The sequence below is a fragment of the Mastomys coucha genome, chromosome X (genome assembly GCF_008632895.1).
Source record: "Mastomys coucha isolate ucsf_1 chromosome X, UCSF_Mcou_1, whole genome shotgun sequence".
Lineage (NCBI taxonomy): Eukaryota > Metazoa > Chordata > Mammalia > Rodentia > Muridae > Mastomys > Mastomys coucha.
The window spans coordinates 160,771,520-160,790,675 of NC_045030.1; the positions used below are offsets into that span (position 1 = coordinate 160,771,520).

The 19,156-nt window shown below is 39.5% G+C and overlaps 1 protein-coding gene across 12 annotated transcripts in view; it reads right to left on the bottom strand.

Moving 5' to 3' along the window:
• The window catches only part of Frmpd4 (FERM and PDZ domain containing 4), a 659,278-nt gene that overhangs the window by 39,415 nt on the left and 600,707 nt on the right, over nt 1–19,156 (bottom strand). For all 12 annotated transcript variants that reach the window (XM_031371291.1, XM_031371278.1, XM_031371300.1 and 9 more), the window contains 3 exons: nt 16,121–16,166; nt 7,353–7,457; nt 3,826–3,933 (listed from right to left, as the gene is read on the bottom strand). In XM_031371291.1, coding sequence (XP_031227151.1) covers nt 3,826–3,933; nt 7,353–7,457; nt 16,121–16,166 — 259 coding nt within the window. The remainder of the gene's footprint in view (nt 1–3,825; nt 3,934–7,352; nt 7,458–16,120; nt 16,167–19,156) is intronic.

Sequence of the window (19,156 nt, forward strand, 5' to 3'; positions counted from 1 at the left end):
TACATCCTATAATGGAAAAGGAGTTCATTGATCACATAAGATTCTTTTTTTCCCCTGTAAATGTATGTAGGTGATTTGCTTTCATATGTGCTATGCAGCATTTATATGCCTGATGCCCAAGGAAGCTAGAAGGGGGCCATCAGATCCCCTGATACTGGAATTACAGGTGGTTGTGAGCCACCACGTAGGTACTGGGTATCAAAGCCGAGTCCTCTAGAAGAGCAGCCACTGTCCTTAACCACTGAGCAATATCTCCAATCCCTATGTACTGTTCTAAATTGGAAAGGTTTTTTTAATGGATAAAGGGTTAGTTTTAGTCTCCTCTTCTCTAAATGAGGAAACAATTAAACCAGCTCTAAAAGTGTTCTACCTCAGGAACCAGTAAAATATGGCCTGGATACCAAGTTTAGCCCACCACTTATTTTTGTAAATACAATTTTGTTGAGATAGAGTTAATCCACCTCTTGTCCATGATTGATTTAATGTGCATACACTGCAGGAGTAGAGTTGTGCAGTGGCCCATGTGGCCTGAAATATCTACCATTTTACTCCTGCCCCCAAATAGTATGCTGGCCCATTGCCTATTCTGCAAGAGAATATGGCAACTGTGAAGCGCCTAGGAAAGTCTAATTTCTAATCCCAGTTCTCATGCTTATAAACTTCTCAGCATTGGATATTCAACCCGTAAGTATCTCAGTTTCCCTACCTGTAAACTGGAAGTGATAATTATGCCTGTCTTGGAATGGATATAGGAATCAAATGTGTTCATACTTACAAAGCATTTATTATAATGCCATTTACTCAGAGAGCACCACCATAATAGTACATGTTCATTTTACATCCCTGGGGAAGGTGAAATGAGCAAGCTCTGTCTGTAATCTTTTAAAGGATTAAACATTTATAGCCAGAGAGTGTTGACTACACAAATAAAGGCTGTACTGCAATGCACAGCTAATCTCCTCAGCCTTTCTTTTTTTTTCATAGATTTGAAACTAGCAAATGACCATTCTTCAAGATAATTTTTGTCATGCGTCTAAATTTCTGTAGAGCATAGTTTCTCAATGGGAGGAAATGGTGTCCTATAGCAACATTTGGAAATATTTTGGAGATATCCTTTGGTTGGCACAGCAGGGCTGGGGATGTCATTAGTGGGTAGAGAGTAGGGATACTGTTAAGTGCCTTAACAATGCACAGGGCAGTCACAACAAAAAAATCCATGTATTCCAACACCTCAATAATTGCAAAGGTAGAAAACCCTTCTCATATATGAAGTGGGTTTTCCATGGACTGTTCTGCTATTTGAGTCTACTTGATTGCCCTTTTGGCCCCATTAAAACAAAATCCATAGTAGCCAACCAGAACCACCCCCAAAGAATAATTGTTCAACAAAAATTCCTTGATTGTGGTGAATGGGATCTAAAAGATTCCCTGCTTTATAATTTTTTGCACAACATCCAGGGAAGAGAAACATAGCCCAGGCTTTGCATGGCTATATGAAATCTATGTGACATTTTTGTAAACCAGTAACAGGGCCAGTAGAAAATGATTCTGATAGCTGCTCCCTATCATAACTCTGTAATGAGGATGCTGGCAACTTGTATTCAGTAGGTGTCACCTTCCTTTCATCGCAGCACTATTTCTGTTATGTCCAACAATCAGTGTCTGCTGTGCTAATAAGGCTGTTAGGCACATGATAAGAGAACTTGAATTTGATGTGAATTCTGCACAGCTCCTAGTTTTCTCATTGTCAACTGTACTCTGTTAGGAACTCAAACTCAGTCTAATGTGAGTTCCTATAATAAAGAGGCCCAGAGGAATGAAGGATAGACCTTTTCTTCAGTTTAGATTGATTTCTGGTAAGATATGTACTCAAGTCTTAACACATGTCTTTAAGTGAGATAGGAGGTCAAAGAGCAAGGAGCTGAGCAGCTGGGAACACAGAATAAGTCCATAAGCACAGAGATTTGCAGCAATGTACTTGTATACATGGGTTCCAAGGTCTGCAAAACAATGGTTCAGATGGTCATCCCCATTTGCTCACAGAATCTGTGTGCAGGAATGGATTAGGTCTTTAGGTAACTAAAGAAAGATGTGACTCCATCATCTCACTCTTAGGAAAGAACCTTAGGTCTTCAGTGGCCTGCCTGGCAGGAGTCATTATCCTTTAGCTAAAGCCCTGGACCATAGCACATAGTTTATGCTAACAGTAGCACAGAAATAGAATTGGGTTTTGCAGTATCAACTTGATGACTAGAGGGGTAAGGCACCAAGGCCAGACATGCAGTTGGTCAGCTACGTCTATGTGACCCATCTCCAATAAAAACTCTGGACACTAAGACAAAGGAGAGTTTCTTAGTAATATACTGTGTGTACTGCTACATCATTTCCAGTAGACTAAAACACTGCCCATAGATGTCCATGGGGAGGGGACACTGAATGACATGTATATGACTTCTTCTAGACCATGTGTATAGGCTGACTTTCCTTGTTGAATATAGCATTTCACCCTCTGCTGAAAGGAACTAGAGTGTGAGAGCATAAATGGTTGAGTTCTGGGTGTTCCTCAAGAAGGTCATCTACTTACAGGGTGGTCTTAAGGATCTCTCAATGGCCCATTTCTGTGTCTGTTTCCCAGATGCAACAAAAGAATCCAATAATTCTTACAGACATCAGGTGGCCCCAAAGCTTAAAATGATTACTCTCTTGTTCTTTCCAGAAAGAATTTGTGGAGCCCCCCTCCAGGTTAGTTGATCAATTGTTAGATAAATTAGTCTCTCATCATACATTTGTATTGAATAGGAAAAAAAGGGAAAACTATTTTCTCAGCCATCACCATTTCAAAGTAGCAGTCTTATATGAAGGGAACTAGTATTTCATCTTGGGCAATTAAGGATGACTTAATGCTCCTACACCCATCTACTAATATTGTGCCTTCTACTGCCAACTGAATCACCATGTATTTAAGGCAATTTAAACCAGCTGCTTGCTGCTATTATGACAGTAAGATGCACAGCAAGTGGGCTTTGTAGAACCATTTGCACAGGTGAGGTCTACTCTGAGTCCTTTCAAACATGGAGAATTAATGGTTGACTCTTGATAGACATTTTAAACACAGACTTGATATTCTCTTGCTAGATTATGGTACAGATCATCAGTAGGTACATTTTTACCTCCATAAAATCTTTCTGACTGTGCCATTTGAAGAAAACCTATTTTAGGCTGATGAGACATTAGGGAGCAATCAATTTCTGAACATACTTTTGTACAATAAAAAAGAGGAGAATATGCACTTTTCTTTTCCAAGAAAGAAGCATGGGGGGACCCATATGCTTTGCTACCAAACCTATTATGTAGAACTCACCCATGGATCAGAAATCCTAGGATTGCATGGTAGCTCTTACTTTAACCCCCTCCTGAGAAGCACACCTCTGTTCTGACTTGTTATGTAGCAATCTTGAGCAATTCCTTACAGCAACCAAAAGTAAATGTTATCTTTACATGACTCTACCCCTTGTTTTTGCTGGACACCAAAGTGGCAGATATTCAATTAACAGTTAACATCCTAATCTTCTTGGTGGCTGAAATCGCTGGGAAATCCTGTTGGCTTTGGGCAGAGTGCCAAACTTTCTTGGTGACAGTCAGTATTTTCATTAATCTGCAGTTGCAGTAAAATGGTTAGCTCTGGTGGTTCCTCATAAGTAGTTTGTCATATTGTTTGTAGCACCCATAGAGCAAAAAGAACAGAGCCTTTCTTAGTTTATGCATTCTGCCTTGGTTTGATTTTATATAATGAGTACAGGCCCAGAGGTTCAAGTGTCATCTTACCTTAATGGAGGTGCTGCAGTCAAAGCGAAAGGATTTGGTCTGTCCGTTTTCCAAATAGACTTTCAAAACATTTGGCATAAAAAGAAGTGAATTGTCTTTAACTGTTTCCTGTTTAACAACAGAAAAGAGAAATAGTGGCTGTGAAGGTCAGTCAAATTAGAATTCCACTCCTGGCAGTAGCCACGTGTGTCTATTGTTTATTGTTTTCACAATATAATAAAAAATAAACAAACAAAAGTTCAAAGGCCAACCAGGTATCCCTTTGGTGGTATCTGAACCAAGGCATTCATACCAATATTGTTTTCCAGGTACAAATAATGCACAAGACATTTTGCTCATCAGAAAAATCAGATGCACTTTTTTTTAAAAGGAAGATTCCCCAATGGAAAACATTATTACAGACATAATTCCTTTGTAGTCAAGCATCTCTGTTTGGATCCACAAGCTCTGACTTTTTCAGATCAGGATTAAATGAACAAAATGAGGACCATCAATGATGCTGTTTGACAGGAGACTGCTGGTCCCTAGTGGTGGTCATGCAAATGAGTCACAAGCATGAAAAAGCTCAAGGGTAAAGTTATTTTTTGAAACTCTTTGTAACCCATTTAAGAATGATTCTCAATGCAAAAGGAAAACATAAGAGTCACACTAGTGTGCTACAAGAGAAAAACATAAAGCCGAGGCTTTTAGCTTAGTGATAGAGCACTTGCTTGATGTCCTAGTTAGCTCGTTGTTGTTGTACAAAAACAAAACAAAACAAAACAAAACAAAACAAATCAAAACACCATGGCCAAAAGAACCTGGAGAGGCAAGGGTTTATTTTAACTTACAGGTTACAGTCCATTATTAGAGGAAGCTAGGCAGGAATTCAAGGCAGGACCTGGAAACAGGAACTGAAGCAGAATGCACAGAGGAATGTTCCTTACTAGTTTTTTTTTCCAGGCTAACATTCAGCTACTATTCCTATACAACTCAGGAATACCTGCTCAGACATGGCAGTGCTCAGAGTGCTTCTGGCCCTCCTCCATCAATTAGCAATCATAAGAATCCCAGAGACATGCCTCCAGACCAACCGGATGGAAGTATTTTCCTCTTCACAGCTGTCTCTAGTTTGTTTCAAGTTGACAAAGACTGTTGAGCAACCTGGCATGTGGGTGGGCTCTGCATTGCATTCCCAGTGCCGCACAAAATAAGTCAAGTGCTAAGTCTAGGCTATAATGAACAGCTCATAACATCACAATCTAGAATTAACTCCAACAGTGATGCCAATTTGAAATATGACTAAGACTGAACCTGAGAAATGCATTCCTTAGGATGTTTTCTTTAATTGGATATCATGAGAGGTGATGAAAGAGATGAAGGAGAGAAGTAGACACATCCATGTAAGATCCATGAGTCCTTGGAGTGAACTGTGTCATACACATGTTTTTGGTGTCACAGAGTCATGAGGGTTGGGGGATTTAGAAATAGCAAAGCCATATGTCCTTTGGATTGAAGATGAAGGAACTGAAGACCATTTGCACTGATGTTTATAAGTGTTTTTCAGTCTGAACAAACTCAAAACTTATATATCTTATTAACTCATCCCCTGACTTTTATTGTCCATGTTTTTTTTCTGAATTTCTTCTCATTTCTACTGCCATACCTTTCCCCTGTGACTTCCTTGCTGCCTGATTCACTGAGTAAACTTGGCTTTAAATTCAGAAAACAAGGCATCTTGTGACTGACAAGAACATATTAGAAACGATGAAGTCCCATGGGCTGAGGGGTAGATGTATAACTTAAGGTCCTATCTTGATAGTATCCTGAAAAGATAGTAGAGGATGCAGGAGACCACTGGCCCTGCAGCAGCTGCCTCACATGAACTCTGTTATAAACAGGGTTGAAATACCACTATCACTACAACTTTTAGACTATTATTCTCTCTTTAGCTGTCCAGTCACAGGCTGAGAAGCCCTGGAGTGGTAATTTTCTGATGAATTTTTGATGTGATGTACTTTTTTTTTAAACGCTTGGAATCTTCCACTCCTCCACTAGGACAGGATTCTGAATTGGTGACATGTAGTCACTATGTGCCTAGATTGATGGAGATCTATTTCAGTGAGCAGATTGTATCACTTTCACAGGGAACTACAAAATTCCTACAGGATAACAATGACAACCTCAGACCTTTCTCACAAGTGCCCCAACAGTTTGTCAGTTTGACCTGCCATGATACTTAATCTTGACTGTCAACTAGTTTTGATTTAGAACCACCTAGGAGATTAGTAAGCCATATCTCTAGGCATACTGTGAGGACATTTTCAAGGAAGATTGACAGAGGGGAGAAGATCTGTCCTGAATATAAGGGGTATCAACAAATAGCTTAAGAGCTCAGATGGAATAATAAGGGAAAAGTATCAGGCCCCCATGTTCACAGATTCTTCTTCTCTCCCTTATATTTTCTACACCTCTCTTTCTTTCCTCTCCCTATTCATCTCTATCTCAATTTCTCTCTGCTTCCTGGATATTGTAAGCTGAATAGCCTCTGCTTGTACGATTTCTTGCTGCCATTATATTCTGCCTCACCAGAAACCAAGCATAAAGAGGCCAAGGAATATGGACTAAACACACCGCTACCATGAAGGTCCTTTCTCCTTGAATCCATCTAAGCTTGGTATTTTATCACAACTGAAGAACAATTATCACACATTTCAATTTTCTGGCCTCCAAGTTGGATAGCCCTTGGTTGGGCTAATGACAAAACTCATAAGTTCCTTGCCCAGTATATGCACGTCCACAACTTTCAATCTAGATCCAGGGCTAACTTCAGGAAAGAGTTTGTGATCCATAAGAAACAGATAACAGATGAAGGTCTAGCCTTATAGATTCATTTAAAAACAACACAGATCAGAGCCAATAACCTTCAACAATAAAATTCTGGTATTTCCAAGGTCTTCAAAAAAACTATTAGCACTCTAGGTAAAGGTTTCCTAAAGCCAAAACCAAAAAACAAAAATGAAAGAGTACCCACTCTTCTATCTTCTTTGGAAAATGTTGAAAATGAAATATCCTCTTGATCTTTGCATTATCTATGATGAAGACCTTTTTATAGGTACTCAGGGAGTTCATTCTTCAGTTCTAGCTTAATATACAAAATCTGTGCACACACACACACACACAAAGGAAACATAATTCTTTTCACCACAATATATAAAAGACTATAATGAGGAAGCATGCTTAGTTGGCACAAGAAGAAATTCCAAAGGAAGCTGATTTTCCCTAATGTAAATGAGGCAAAGTTAGTGAGTGTCATGCAGCAAGTGACATAGGAGTCACTGGGTTAGATCTTATTCTGGTTGCCTTAGAACTGAGAGGCAAGGAGGTGGTAAGGCAGGCCCCTTTCAGTCTTGAGATTTGACACCCTCATGAAAGACAAGAAGCATGTCCAGAACAAATATTCTAGTAGCATTATTGGCTTGATTTGAGCAAAAAGCCCCTGCCTCAGGGATTTTCTGTATAATAACACAGAAAACTTGAAAACTCACCGACACTTGGCCGTTGATGATGACCTCTTCAGAAAAGCGCACTTTGACCGGATTGGACTTCAATCTTGCCTTTTTAGCAGCACTAATAAATGCTGATTTCGGAGACTAGAGGAAATGGAAAGATTTTTATTGAATTACTAACATTCTAACACAAACCTTGTGACAGTTATTTTTCATCTTTATCCTCAAAAGTATGCCACATTGTTGCTAAAAGGTAAAATATTCTGTGCATGCCCAATTCAAGGACAAAATACAAATTATGGATATGATTGAAACTCTGTCATGGCTGTAATTTAATAACCCTGATTTAGTGACCAGCATGTCCCATGCTCTTACTATTCACAATTCCAAAGATCTTAAATCTTGCTTTGAATGCAGAGCTCTGAACACAATGCATAAGTAGGAAGAGATTTTTTTCTGTATGTCTCTACAACCTGGCCTTCAGCTTCATGCTGCTAACTTGTGATCTTGGATCTTACTGTGCAGAGTAGAGAGGAGACTTTGACTTCCAATTTAGAGTTGAATTCTGGACTTCATGGTCTTCCTTATCTTACATGTGCATTGTATTTGGGACTTCTTCCCTGTTTCTCTGGGGATTAAGGGCTGAATGGTGCAGCTCTTTCACAGAAATTTTAAGTGTAATAGAAGCATCTGCTTTAGAAAGGTGCTGGGAAGAAGGGAGAATTCCTCCTGCATGGACTTGGTCAATTCAATTCATCTGAAAATCATCCTGGTGTAATTTTTTTTACTGAAACTTACAGGAAAGAGACCTCTCTCCCATCTATTGATAGCACCACTGATTAGAAAATGAAAGAAACCTTCATGCTCCATTGGATTGAACAGGTAATCAGATGATTACTTGTTTGTGAACTACAATGGTCAAATATTTTCAGTTGCCTAGAGTGCAGACTTATTTGCATGTACCTTAGTCTGCAGGCATTGAGGCTTAACCTGATATATTTTATATTAATCTCATTGCTGCAAAGCCATTGATCATGACCAATACTTCTCTTTTTAAAGTTAAATAACAAGAAAGTTTAAAGTATTCCCAACCTTACCAAATACACACATTCTGGAAATCAATTAAGTTATTAAAAGTGATGGAGTTGACATATAATATGTGGTATGTCCATAATATAGAATATTGTTAAATCATAAAAAGGAAGTACTGATTAATGCTAGAATCTTGAAAATGTGATACTTAATGAAAGAATCAGAGCAAATATTATATAATTTTACTTCTGTGAAACAGAACAGTAAAAACAGAGACAGAAAGTTTGGAGCAGGGGCAGAAAAAAATGAGGAATGAATGTTTAAAAGACAGGATTTCCTTTAGGAGCGATGAGACATTTTTACAATGAGATAATAGTGATGCTTAATACACCTTGGATGTATTTAATACTGGTAAATTGTACAGTTGAAAATGGAATACTGCATGAAATGCATGAATATTTTATTAAAATACAAAATCATTGTTAATATGCAATGACAAATATGTATGTTTGGGGGTAGATATTTTGGATTGATATTGGAAGAATACTGTTTTCTTTCTTTATTTTTGAGACAGGCTTTTGCTATAAATTCACAGGACCTGAAATTAGAACTGTAGGTTAGGCTTCCCTCAGCTTGCAATCCTCCTCTTGGAACACCCTTCCTGGCACTTGAACTGAAGTTGGTAGCACCATGTTAGATGATGTTGTTCCTAACATTCCTAGGGGATTCCTACATACTTAACATTCCTATATGCTTTTGTACACCTATTGGAACCTTGAGCTATATCTTAGAAGATCTCATAGATGGATGATTTTTGTTTTGAAACTTCATATTCATCCACTTACACAAGCCATTTTAACAAGAATGGCTGACCTCTTAATAAAGAAAACAAAACCCCAAAAGGACTCTGAATGAGTGCCAGTGTTCAGCAAGCTCTGTGTGAGTTTTAGAAGTCATACTGCAGTGCTGGAGCAATGTGACAATGGTGTGTTCTCATTAGTGTCTGTGTAATTATAGGCCAAGTTTAGTGATGATTAATGAGCAAATCATACAGTGGTGAGTTGATTTGCTTTTGAGATGCCATTTTTTAGTTGAAGGAGAAATGTTATTCTTCCTTATTGATTCTGAGCAGCAGTATTTACACTGGGACAATGAGTTTAGCACAAGTAGAGTGGCTGCAATAAAGACAACAGAAGAGACATGACTCACAGACTGAGATGTCTCAACACAATAAGGCATGACTTCTCCAGCATTGTTTGGCAATAATATGTTCAACTCAGTCAAGGCACCATATATTCAACTTTGAGTTCTCTATGAATTGTGGTTTTTCTCTAGTAAGTTACTGTATCTTTCTAGAATAATCTACACAATTTCTTGCCTCAGTAAAAAGGTATACTTATCAGAACTGACTTTTGAGATGTGTATTATTTGATAATGATTTTAGAAATAGTAATGCCAGTCAGTTTCATTGAAAACATATTATGATTTGTCCATGTTATGGTTTTAATATGAAATTTCCTTATAGGCTCATGTCTTGAACACTTGACCCTAAACTAGTAGTGCTGTTTGAGGATGTGATAGAAACTTAGGCAATAGCTGGAGGAAATGTGTCACTGGGTATGATGCTTAATATGGCTTGTTAATTTGACCAGTTTGGGAGGCACCTAGGAGACAAACTTCTGAGCCTGTGTGTGAATATTTATCTAGATTAGGTTCACTGAGGTGTGAAGACCCACCTGACCTGTAGGCAATATCATACCATGAATTGTGGTCCTGGACTGAATAAAAAGAAACAAAGGTGAAAATGAGGTGAGCCTCCATCTCACTCTGCTTCCTGTCTGTGAATACAATGAGACCACTTGTCTAGAGCTCCTGATACCATGATGGTCTGTGTCTTTAAACTGTGAGTTGAGACAAACCCTTTTACCTTTAAGTTGCCTTTGACTCAACAAAAGGAAAACACGGGAAGGGCCTTTGAAGGTTTGACCTGCTTTCCAGGCCTTTCACTCTGTTTACTTCCTGTTTGCCATGAGGTAAACAGTTTCTTTGTCCCCACTACGCCTGCCATGATACTTTGTCCAACCATGTGCCCAGAAACAATGGAGCTGAGGCCTGTAGATAGAAATCTCTGAAACTGCGAGCCAAAGTAACCCTTTTGTCCATTAAATTGTTGCACAGGGATTTTGCTCATAGCTTGTCCTTCTTCACCCCCAATCAGGTAACTCAAAATCCCACTTACCTCTAATCTCCTGTAATTGGATGTCACCAATTTTATTCAAAAAATAGTTTTAAGTCAAGGAACAAGGTTTACACAACAAAAGCTTGTAAATATGAGAATTCAGTCTAGGCCTAGACTTTCAGGTACAGAATTTAATATTGCAATACATAGCAACAGACCAAACCTTAACAAACAGCTATCTCTAACTCTAGTTCCAGGAGATATGATGCCCTCTTCTAGCCTCCATAAGCACTGCATATGTACACATCATATACAGACAAATTTACAGGCAAAACATCCATACATATAAAGTAAAAAATTGAAAGACCTCAAAATTTTAAACTACTGTTTTGATGATAAAATCATGAAATGCCTTCAAGAAGTCTACCTAATGAGAGTTGGCAACACAGTGGCTTGCTTACTCTGGTGGCTAGATTTTCAGGTGGATTGGATAGTGCAAAGCAATTATGAACACAGTTTTAGCTCATATTTCTTTTTGTTAGTCAAAACATATATATTATGCAATGCTCAGAATTCTGGTGAATTAGCTATAATCAACCATAAGTACTGATCATAAGCATTTTATACCAGGTGCCAGAATGATGAGGAATTAACATTTAAAACAATGAAAGTCTTCTGGTGTTAAATGGTTTTAATGCTTTCATGCCCCTAATCAATTCCTACATTTTTTTCCCAAATTTGCTATTGATAAGATGGATGCAATATAGTGAAGTATTCTGAAGCTTTTAGAAATGATAAGAACAGCATCTGAAAAACAAAACAAAACAAAACAAACAAAAAAACTCTCACAAAATAAAGGGTTGGAGACATGGTTTAATGGTTAAGATCACTTGCGCCTCTTGCAGAGGACCCTACTTCAGTTCTCAGCACTCACATCTGGCAGTTTACAAACACTTTTTAGTCTAGTTCCAGGGGATCTGATGCTCTTTTCTGGCCTTGACCACACAAGCAGCCTAGTACACACACACTTCAGTAAAAAATTAAAAAATATAAAAACATAAGCAAGATTGGTTTCTGAGACTTCATAAATATGGCCTTGACCTTTCAGCACTTGTAGTCTTGGAGTAGCCTATAGCTACAAAGTGACTTGTTTCGTAATCCCCACAAGGCAGATGCTAAGATAAAGCTTCATAAACTGGCAGCCAATCTTGGAGGTGCTTCCAAGATATACAGAGAGGTAGGAGGGGAAAAGGAGACAGAAAGAGGGAATAAACCAATAAAGTTTTCCTTACTAAATAAAGCACCACTATAAGCAACTGGAACTTATTCCTACTGAGAATCTCTGGAAAGCAAAGGCTCACCACATGCCCCAGAGTTATAATGTCCAAAGGGCAGAAGGAGGAGGTGTATTTATCTGCCACCGCTTGAAATCACCAACTGAATGAATATTCACATAAATTTAACACTTTTGTTTCCCTGGCATGTTAGCATTCCAACATCAGGCTCTGTACACCCAGTCTAGACAACTGGGCACACTATTGTGAAGAGGTGCTCCTACTGCAAATATTCTTTCACATCCACCCTGACCTTTACTTATTGATGTTTAAAAATACTAATGCAATCTTATAAATTTTCTTTCTTTTCTTCCTCCTCTCCTCCCTCCTTCTCATTACTCTTTGACAGGGTCTTGCTAAGTACTGCCTAGACTGGCCTTGAACTCTTGATTTTCCTATGTTGGCCTCCAGAGTATTAGGATCATAGGCACATTCTATCACCCAGCTCTCTTTGAAACTTTTCATGTGTGTTCTACTCTCACCAAAAATAAATGAATTTGTCGGCTGGTCCCTCCTCTTTTTCTCTGTTTCCTACCTACTAGGTTGAGCTCACTACCTTTCATGGGACCCACTTCTGGACACACAGTGACTTGATCTTTTTAGGGTCTTCAACTGTAAGAATGTTGTTTTTCTGTTCCTTTCCTGTGTTCTTTCTTGTAGTTGTACTTGACTATCCATTATAATGAAAAACACAAAATCCTGCCCTCCAGGAGTGACACCACAGCACATATAGCTGCTTCATGAGGATCAGGCAGAAAGGTCCCCAGGTAAAGATATTGGAAGTTTGACTAGCAGGGGACATGGATTATGCTGTGCAACCATATGCTAGCTCAGGAAACTGTAGCAACAGGGTTTCCTGGAGGAAGTCATAGCTTCTGTAAGGTGTATGGGACACACTTTGTTGAAGCTTAGCATGAATTAGCTAGGCAAGCATTGTAAGAACTGCTGGCTAGCCAGTTAGAAAAGAAATGGAAGTGCTGTAATAGATGTTAAATTTACAGATTTTTTTTCAGACAGAAGCAGAATCTATAGATCGTCTCTTGTTTGGCAGGATAATTTGTATTTTTAAGTCTATCTTGTTTGTAAAAAGGGTGAACTAAACCCTGTTTGTTACCGTTGTTGTTTATTTGTTTTGTTTTGAGACAGGGTTTCACTTTGTATCCAGGCTGGCCTCAAACTTGCAGCAACCCTGTTACCTAATCCTCCCAAGTGCTGAGATTATAGGCTACTGTGGCCAGATTTACTATTTTAAGGAAGCAAGGTAGAAGGAAAATCCCAATATAAAACACAAGTATAAGGTCTCTTCTCCTACCTGCTCATCTCTTTCTATCAAGTGTACTTATTTCAGTACTTCAGGGCATTCATATCCATGGTTCAGAGGAGGGAAAAGTCACTTTGGAGCAGTAAGGAGGGGCATTAAGGCGGTAGAGTGACCGTCAATTGGGGACAATTTTATTTCAAAGGGACACTTGGAAATGTCTGATGATATTTTTCACTGGCAAACTTGGGGGAAAAAATACAATTCAAATCTGTCTCCAGCCCAAATGTCAGCCGTGTCAGGATATGAAATTGTCTGGCAGCATTTAAAATCAAGGCTGAACCTAGAAAGGTAGGAAGAACTGGGCTGGCCAGAGGGAATAGGAGGAGGAAAAAACATGGCTGACATCTTAGAAAGGAATGGTAGTCAACTGCAAGTTCAAGATGGCAATTCACCTTCTATGACTGGCTAGGGGCACAAGCATAGCTACTAACCATAAGTGTGTGCAGCATTCCTTCTTGAATGGCATGGCTAACCATTAACTTTCAAGGTAGAAAAGTAGTCACTGGACTCCAACCCCCCCCCAAAAAAAAATCCCCAAAAAACAGATAATCACATAAAAGTACTTGAATTCACTGACAGTAAGGAATATTTCTGCACTAACAAGTTATAGAGACTCAATTGGACAAAAGAGTTAACCCCCAACCCTAACCCTAATCCTAACCCCAACTGTAACCTATTAGGTTCCATTTGAAGTTGAATGCCATGTACCCCCCTCCCCCTCCCCTCAACATTTTTTGAATAGGTGAAAACAGGAGTATAACAATGCAAAAATATCAGTCTGGAGTAATAAAGGTATAAAGAAGGGAGACAGGACCAAGTATGGGAAGAGAAAGGAGAGAAGTCCACAGGGCCAGGAGAATAGTAGAAATAAGTAGCAGTGGGGATAAGGAACTTGGGGAACCACTAGAAAGTCCCAGATGCCAGGGATGAGAGAAGCTTCCAGAACCCATTGAGGATGACATTAGCTGAAATATCCAACAGCAAGGAGATAGAATCTGAAGAGACCACCTCCAGTTGATAGATATGTTCCCTACCCCTTGTGGAGGAATGGGGCCACCCACACACCCAAAATATTTTAACCCAGAATTGTCCCTATTTAAAGGAAATTTAGGGACAAAAATGGAGCAGCGGCTGAAGGAAAGGCCATCCAGATACTACTCCATCATGTGATCCATTCCATCAACAGACACCAAACCCCGACACTATTGCTGATGCCAAGCTGTGCTTGCCGACAGGAATTTGGTATGGCTGTCCTCTGAGAGGCTCTGTCAGCACCTGACTAAGGCAGATGTAGATACAGCCAACTATTGGACAGAGCTCAGGGATCCCATTGGAAGAGTTAGGGGAAGAGCTGAAGGAGCTGAAGGGTATTACAACCCTATAGGAAGAACAACAATATCAACTAATTGGACCCCACAGATCTCCCAGGGACTGAACCTCCAACCAAAGAGTATACATGGGTGGGTCCATGGAACATGCTTCATATATAGCAGAGGACTGCCTCATCTGTCATAAGTGGGAGGGGAGGTGCTTGATTCTGTGAAGGCTTGATGACCCAGAGATGCTAAAGGGGTGAGGTGGGAGTGGATGGAAGGCGCACACTCTTAGAGGCAAAGAGGAGGAGTATGGGGTGATGGGTTCATGGAGCAGAGGAGACATGGAAGGGAGATAACATTTGAAATGTAAACAAATAAAATGATTAATAAAAAGTTCTTATCATACATTTAAAAAATATTGTAAAGTAAAGAGAGAAAATTCAGGGGAAAGAATGTAAATTTGAGAGATGGGAGTAAAAACAGCAGCCAGCATCACACTGTACTTGGAATATACATATTACTCTGTGAAGATCAAACATGGAAGCTATGCTGGTTAGATTATCTGCCTCTCTACAAAAAGCTCAACAAGATACTGGATGTAAAGACATTTTCCTTAGGATCTTTTGAGTGTATAACCTTTACAAATAACAAAAAGCCTACACAGAAACAGAGAAGTTAGCAGTTGTCTGGGCTGGAAGGTAGGAACATGAATTTAACTGGAAGTGAAGTGAAAATCAGGGATCATAGTGGGGTGATGGAGCATCTTGAAACTGGACTGTGGTGGTTGATTGCATATTGCATTCTTCACTGTTTTGCAAACATCTTTGAATTAAACATGTAAGAAGAATGAATTGCATACCATGAAGATTATGATTTTTTTTTTTTAGAATTGGTTTTGAATTGGGTTGGAGGGTGTAGTCCAGTTGGTAGTGTGCTAGAACAGGGAAAGGCCTGGGGTTCAAATCTCAGTACTTTATAAACAGGATGTTGTGATGAATGCCGGTAATCTCATCACTAGAGGTGCACATAGGAGGATCAGAAATTCAAGGTCACCCTTTGGGTATATAGCAAGCTTAGACCACCAGCCTGAGATACATGAAACCAAGTCAAAGAGAAAAAAAACCTAGGAAATGAAAGCAGTATGATTATAATCAGTTTCTCCCTCTTAACCAAGGTCTGAACTCGAATTCTGACTATGGCATCCCTCTCATCCCTCCTTTGAAGAGGGCTTAATTATCGAGTTCTCTACCAAAATAATTAGATGGGGACAAGAATAAAACTTTCACACAACTTCCAGTAATTAGATATTCTCATGAGACTTGTGATTCGGAAGCTGGCAAACAAGAAAGTCTTAGGTTTTGTATTAGTTGCAGATGTGAAATGCTCACAGGCCCGCAGAGTTGATTGTCTTTCAGGATATTTAGGGAGTGTGGTACTTTTCACTCCAATGAATGGTTTTAGAAACACAGAACACAATAGAAATGATCAAGATTGTTTAAGTTTGCATTGTGAACACATGCTATTTGTTTCCACTGTTATTCATCCTGATGGCTCTCCTCAAGTGGCTTGAGGAGACTGGAAGCCTAAGAACATTGAATGGTACTTTTTTCTCACATAACACTTACTGGATAGGGCTGAATGACAGTGAGCAGAATCGATTCTTTGCAGCTCCTGTAAGAGAGAAAAACAAACAGATTTACCTAACTCGCAAAGCACAGACGCAAAGAGGGACAGTTTTCTTTTAAGAGGAAATGTGTGTGGTGTGTTGGCAAATGTTCCTTGGGCTTCCAGGGCAGAGTAAATGAAATAGCTCAGAAGAGGGCTTCAGAGCACAGAGAAACCCCCAATCAAGTGTTTCCAGAGTGGAACAAACCATCCAATTGACAGCTTCCTAGGTAGTCCTTACCAGCCATCTGATTTGTATGACCAAGAAATGGAGCCTCAGAATCAAACTTATGGAGGGAAGAATGATTTTAGAAGCACCGAACTCAATCAGCCTCTAGACAGTTCTTGGTTCTGAAAATTGATTCTCTCTTTCTGATTTTCCTATAGCTTACTTTTTCTCTGCTGCTTGAAAATTTCTGTTGATTTCTTTGAGGGCAGATATTTTAAAACGTTCTCTCAATTCTCTCAGTGCATGAAATGTGTTCGCAGAAAAAGCTTCATGGAAGAGAAATATCGCGGAAGGTTGTTTATTTTAAAATGGTAACACTGCCAACCATTGTTCCTCATATTGCACAACTCAGTTCGTGAAATACCCAGGACCAGAGCTGCTAAGTATTTCTGACAGGCAACAATTGGGAAATAGTGTTCACAGTAGGAAGCACTTCACAGCTAGAGCAGAACAATGGACTAGAATGGCTTATTTAATTTCTTCCAAGCAACCCAAACCCTTGAAGAAAAATCATATTACGGGTTATAATATTCTCTTCTTTCTTTCTTTCTTTTTTTATTCTTTTTAAATCCTAAATAAAAAGCACTTGCTATTGTGCCAAAGAAGAGCTGACTATTTCTACTTTAGGGTTCAATGAATTACTTGTTTTTGTGATTTATTGGCCAAATGAGTAAGGTGAAATCTGTTCCCATGGAGAAACCACTGCAAATCGCATTTCTCATACTCATGCAGCTGTGGGTCAGCACTCATTCTGCATGGTCAGACTGTGATCTACTGACTCCTAGGAGATGAATGTATGTCCCCTGCGATAGAGAGTGTGGTGGGGAAGAGAGGAGTGGTCACAATGAGAAGAGGATCTGGATCGACAACTACAGGAAGAAGCAGCACACTATGGATGCTGATGATACTGACAGGTGGATAGCACAGTGCTGTCGGCCTGACAACTCCTACAATTCCTCAGTTTTTCAGGCTGGCAGAGTGCCCAGTAACTGCAGTAGGCAGAGCAGCAGTATATAATCAAGCCAGGTTTCAGTGGGTGTGAGAAAGGATTATGTACTACTGGGGGCTGTGGGGCAGAGCAGTTAGGGATCATTAGGTCAGGTTGGATGGTTTAAGAAAAATAAAACAAAACACTATAACCTAGCAAGTGCATCCTAGCTTTGTTTCACAAAGGAATTCTGACTTTCTCTTTTAAGGAATTATAGATGACAATATTCTCTGTTTCAGAATGCATAGTGGTGACATGCTGAAAGTATAAGGGGTATCCATTTCAGGGGTAGCAGATAAAAAGTAAATAGGCAGAAAGAAACACAAAGAAAAAGAAAGGAGTACAGCTTAGTTTTCACTTATTTTTCAAAGGAAAACAATATACATTCTACAGATAAGAAATGCAACATAGGGATGAGCAGACAGCATAGGCAATAATGTGTTTGATGAACAAGCATAAAGACCTGAGTTCAAACCCCAGATCTCTCTTTCTGTCTGTCTCTGTCTCTCTCTTTCTGTGTCTCTCTCTCCCTCCCTCCCTCTCTCCAGCAGGTTGGTGGCACATGCATATAATCCTAGCACTGGGGGAGGAGAGAGATTCCTGAGGTTCACTGGCCATATAGCCTAGGCTACTTGGAGAGTTCCAGGCCAAAAAACCAAACCTTATCTCAAAAAGTAAAGAAAGAAAAAAGAAAAGAAAAGAAGTTCTTGAGGACACCTGACCTACACACACATTCACAGAACATATGCATATATACCTTTACCCGAAAGAGCACCCACACACATGTCAACAACACACTTATATACATGCATACAAATAAAGAAATAATACCTATAGATCAGTGTTTCTCCCAACCCTTGTTTGAGAAGTTTATTTTGTAATAGATGGTAATTAACATGGAGACCCACAACTGGTCAATGTGCAGAGAATAAAAGACTGTGGAATGCTCAGCTTTAAAGTGCACACCTAATCCCCCCAAATAAAGGCTCAGGAATAATTACAGAAGAGAGGGCAGAAATCTTGTAAGGGCCAGAGGTGCTTGAGGACTGTAGTGAAATGATGTCTTCTGGACACAGAAGGTTTCTGCACACATGAACTTATAGCAGCTGTGACTACATGTGCAAGACCTGCACAAGATCAAGCCAGCCAAAATCCCAGCATGGATGATCTAGGTGGCTCATGAAATCCCACCCTTAGCTGTGGAGCTATTGGCAGTTGATTGCTGGCAGGCAAATGGAGAGTAAGTTTCCTTCAAGGATGCCACTTTGAGAGGGTACTGCAGTAGGTGGCACTACACCATGCACATACTGGCAGTACTAAGTAGGTTCTGGGGTTGAAAAAGAAAAGAGGACCTGAAGTGGGAAAGGAAAACATGTTTTCTCAACCTTTTCTCACCTTAATGGTGGGGAGAGGAATCATCAAATAATAGCTAGTTAGTTAGAACTGTGCATATGCAAGTAGATTCTAAAATAGTTATTCCATTATAATATATAAACAAAACATTGGAATGCTGTTTCATTTAATTTCAAATTATAGTCTATTAAAAAGCAAATACAGTCACATAAATTATTGGGCTCCCTGAGCATGGCAGCAAAGTCAGACTCATCTACTCTACTTAGCTTATTCTGTCCAAACTTGCTCACAGAGACCTCAGTATTTGGCAAAGGATCCTGGGTACACATCCTCTGGGACCAGCTGATTGTATGTGAATGTTGGAATCAACCCATCAGATTTTCTCTCTCCAGCAACTAAGAGAGCTAGAAGGCAGGACACCTGAGT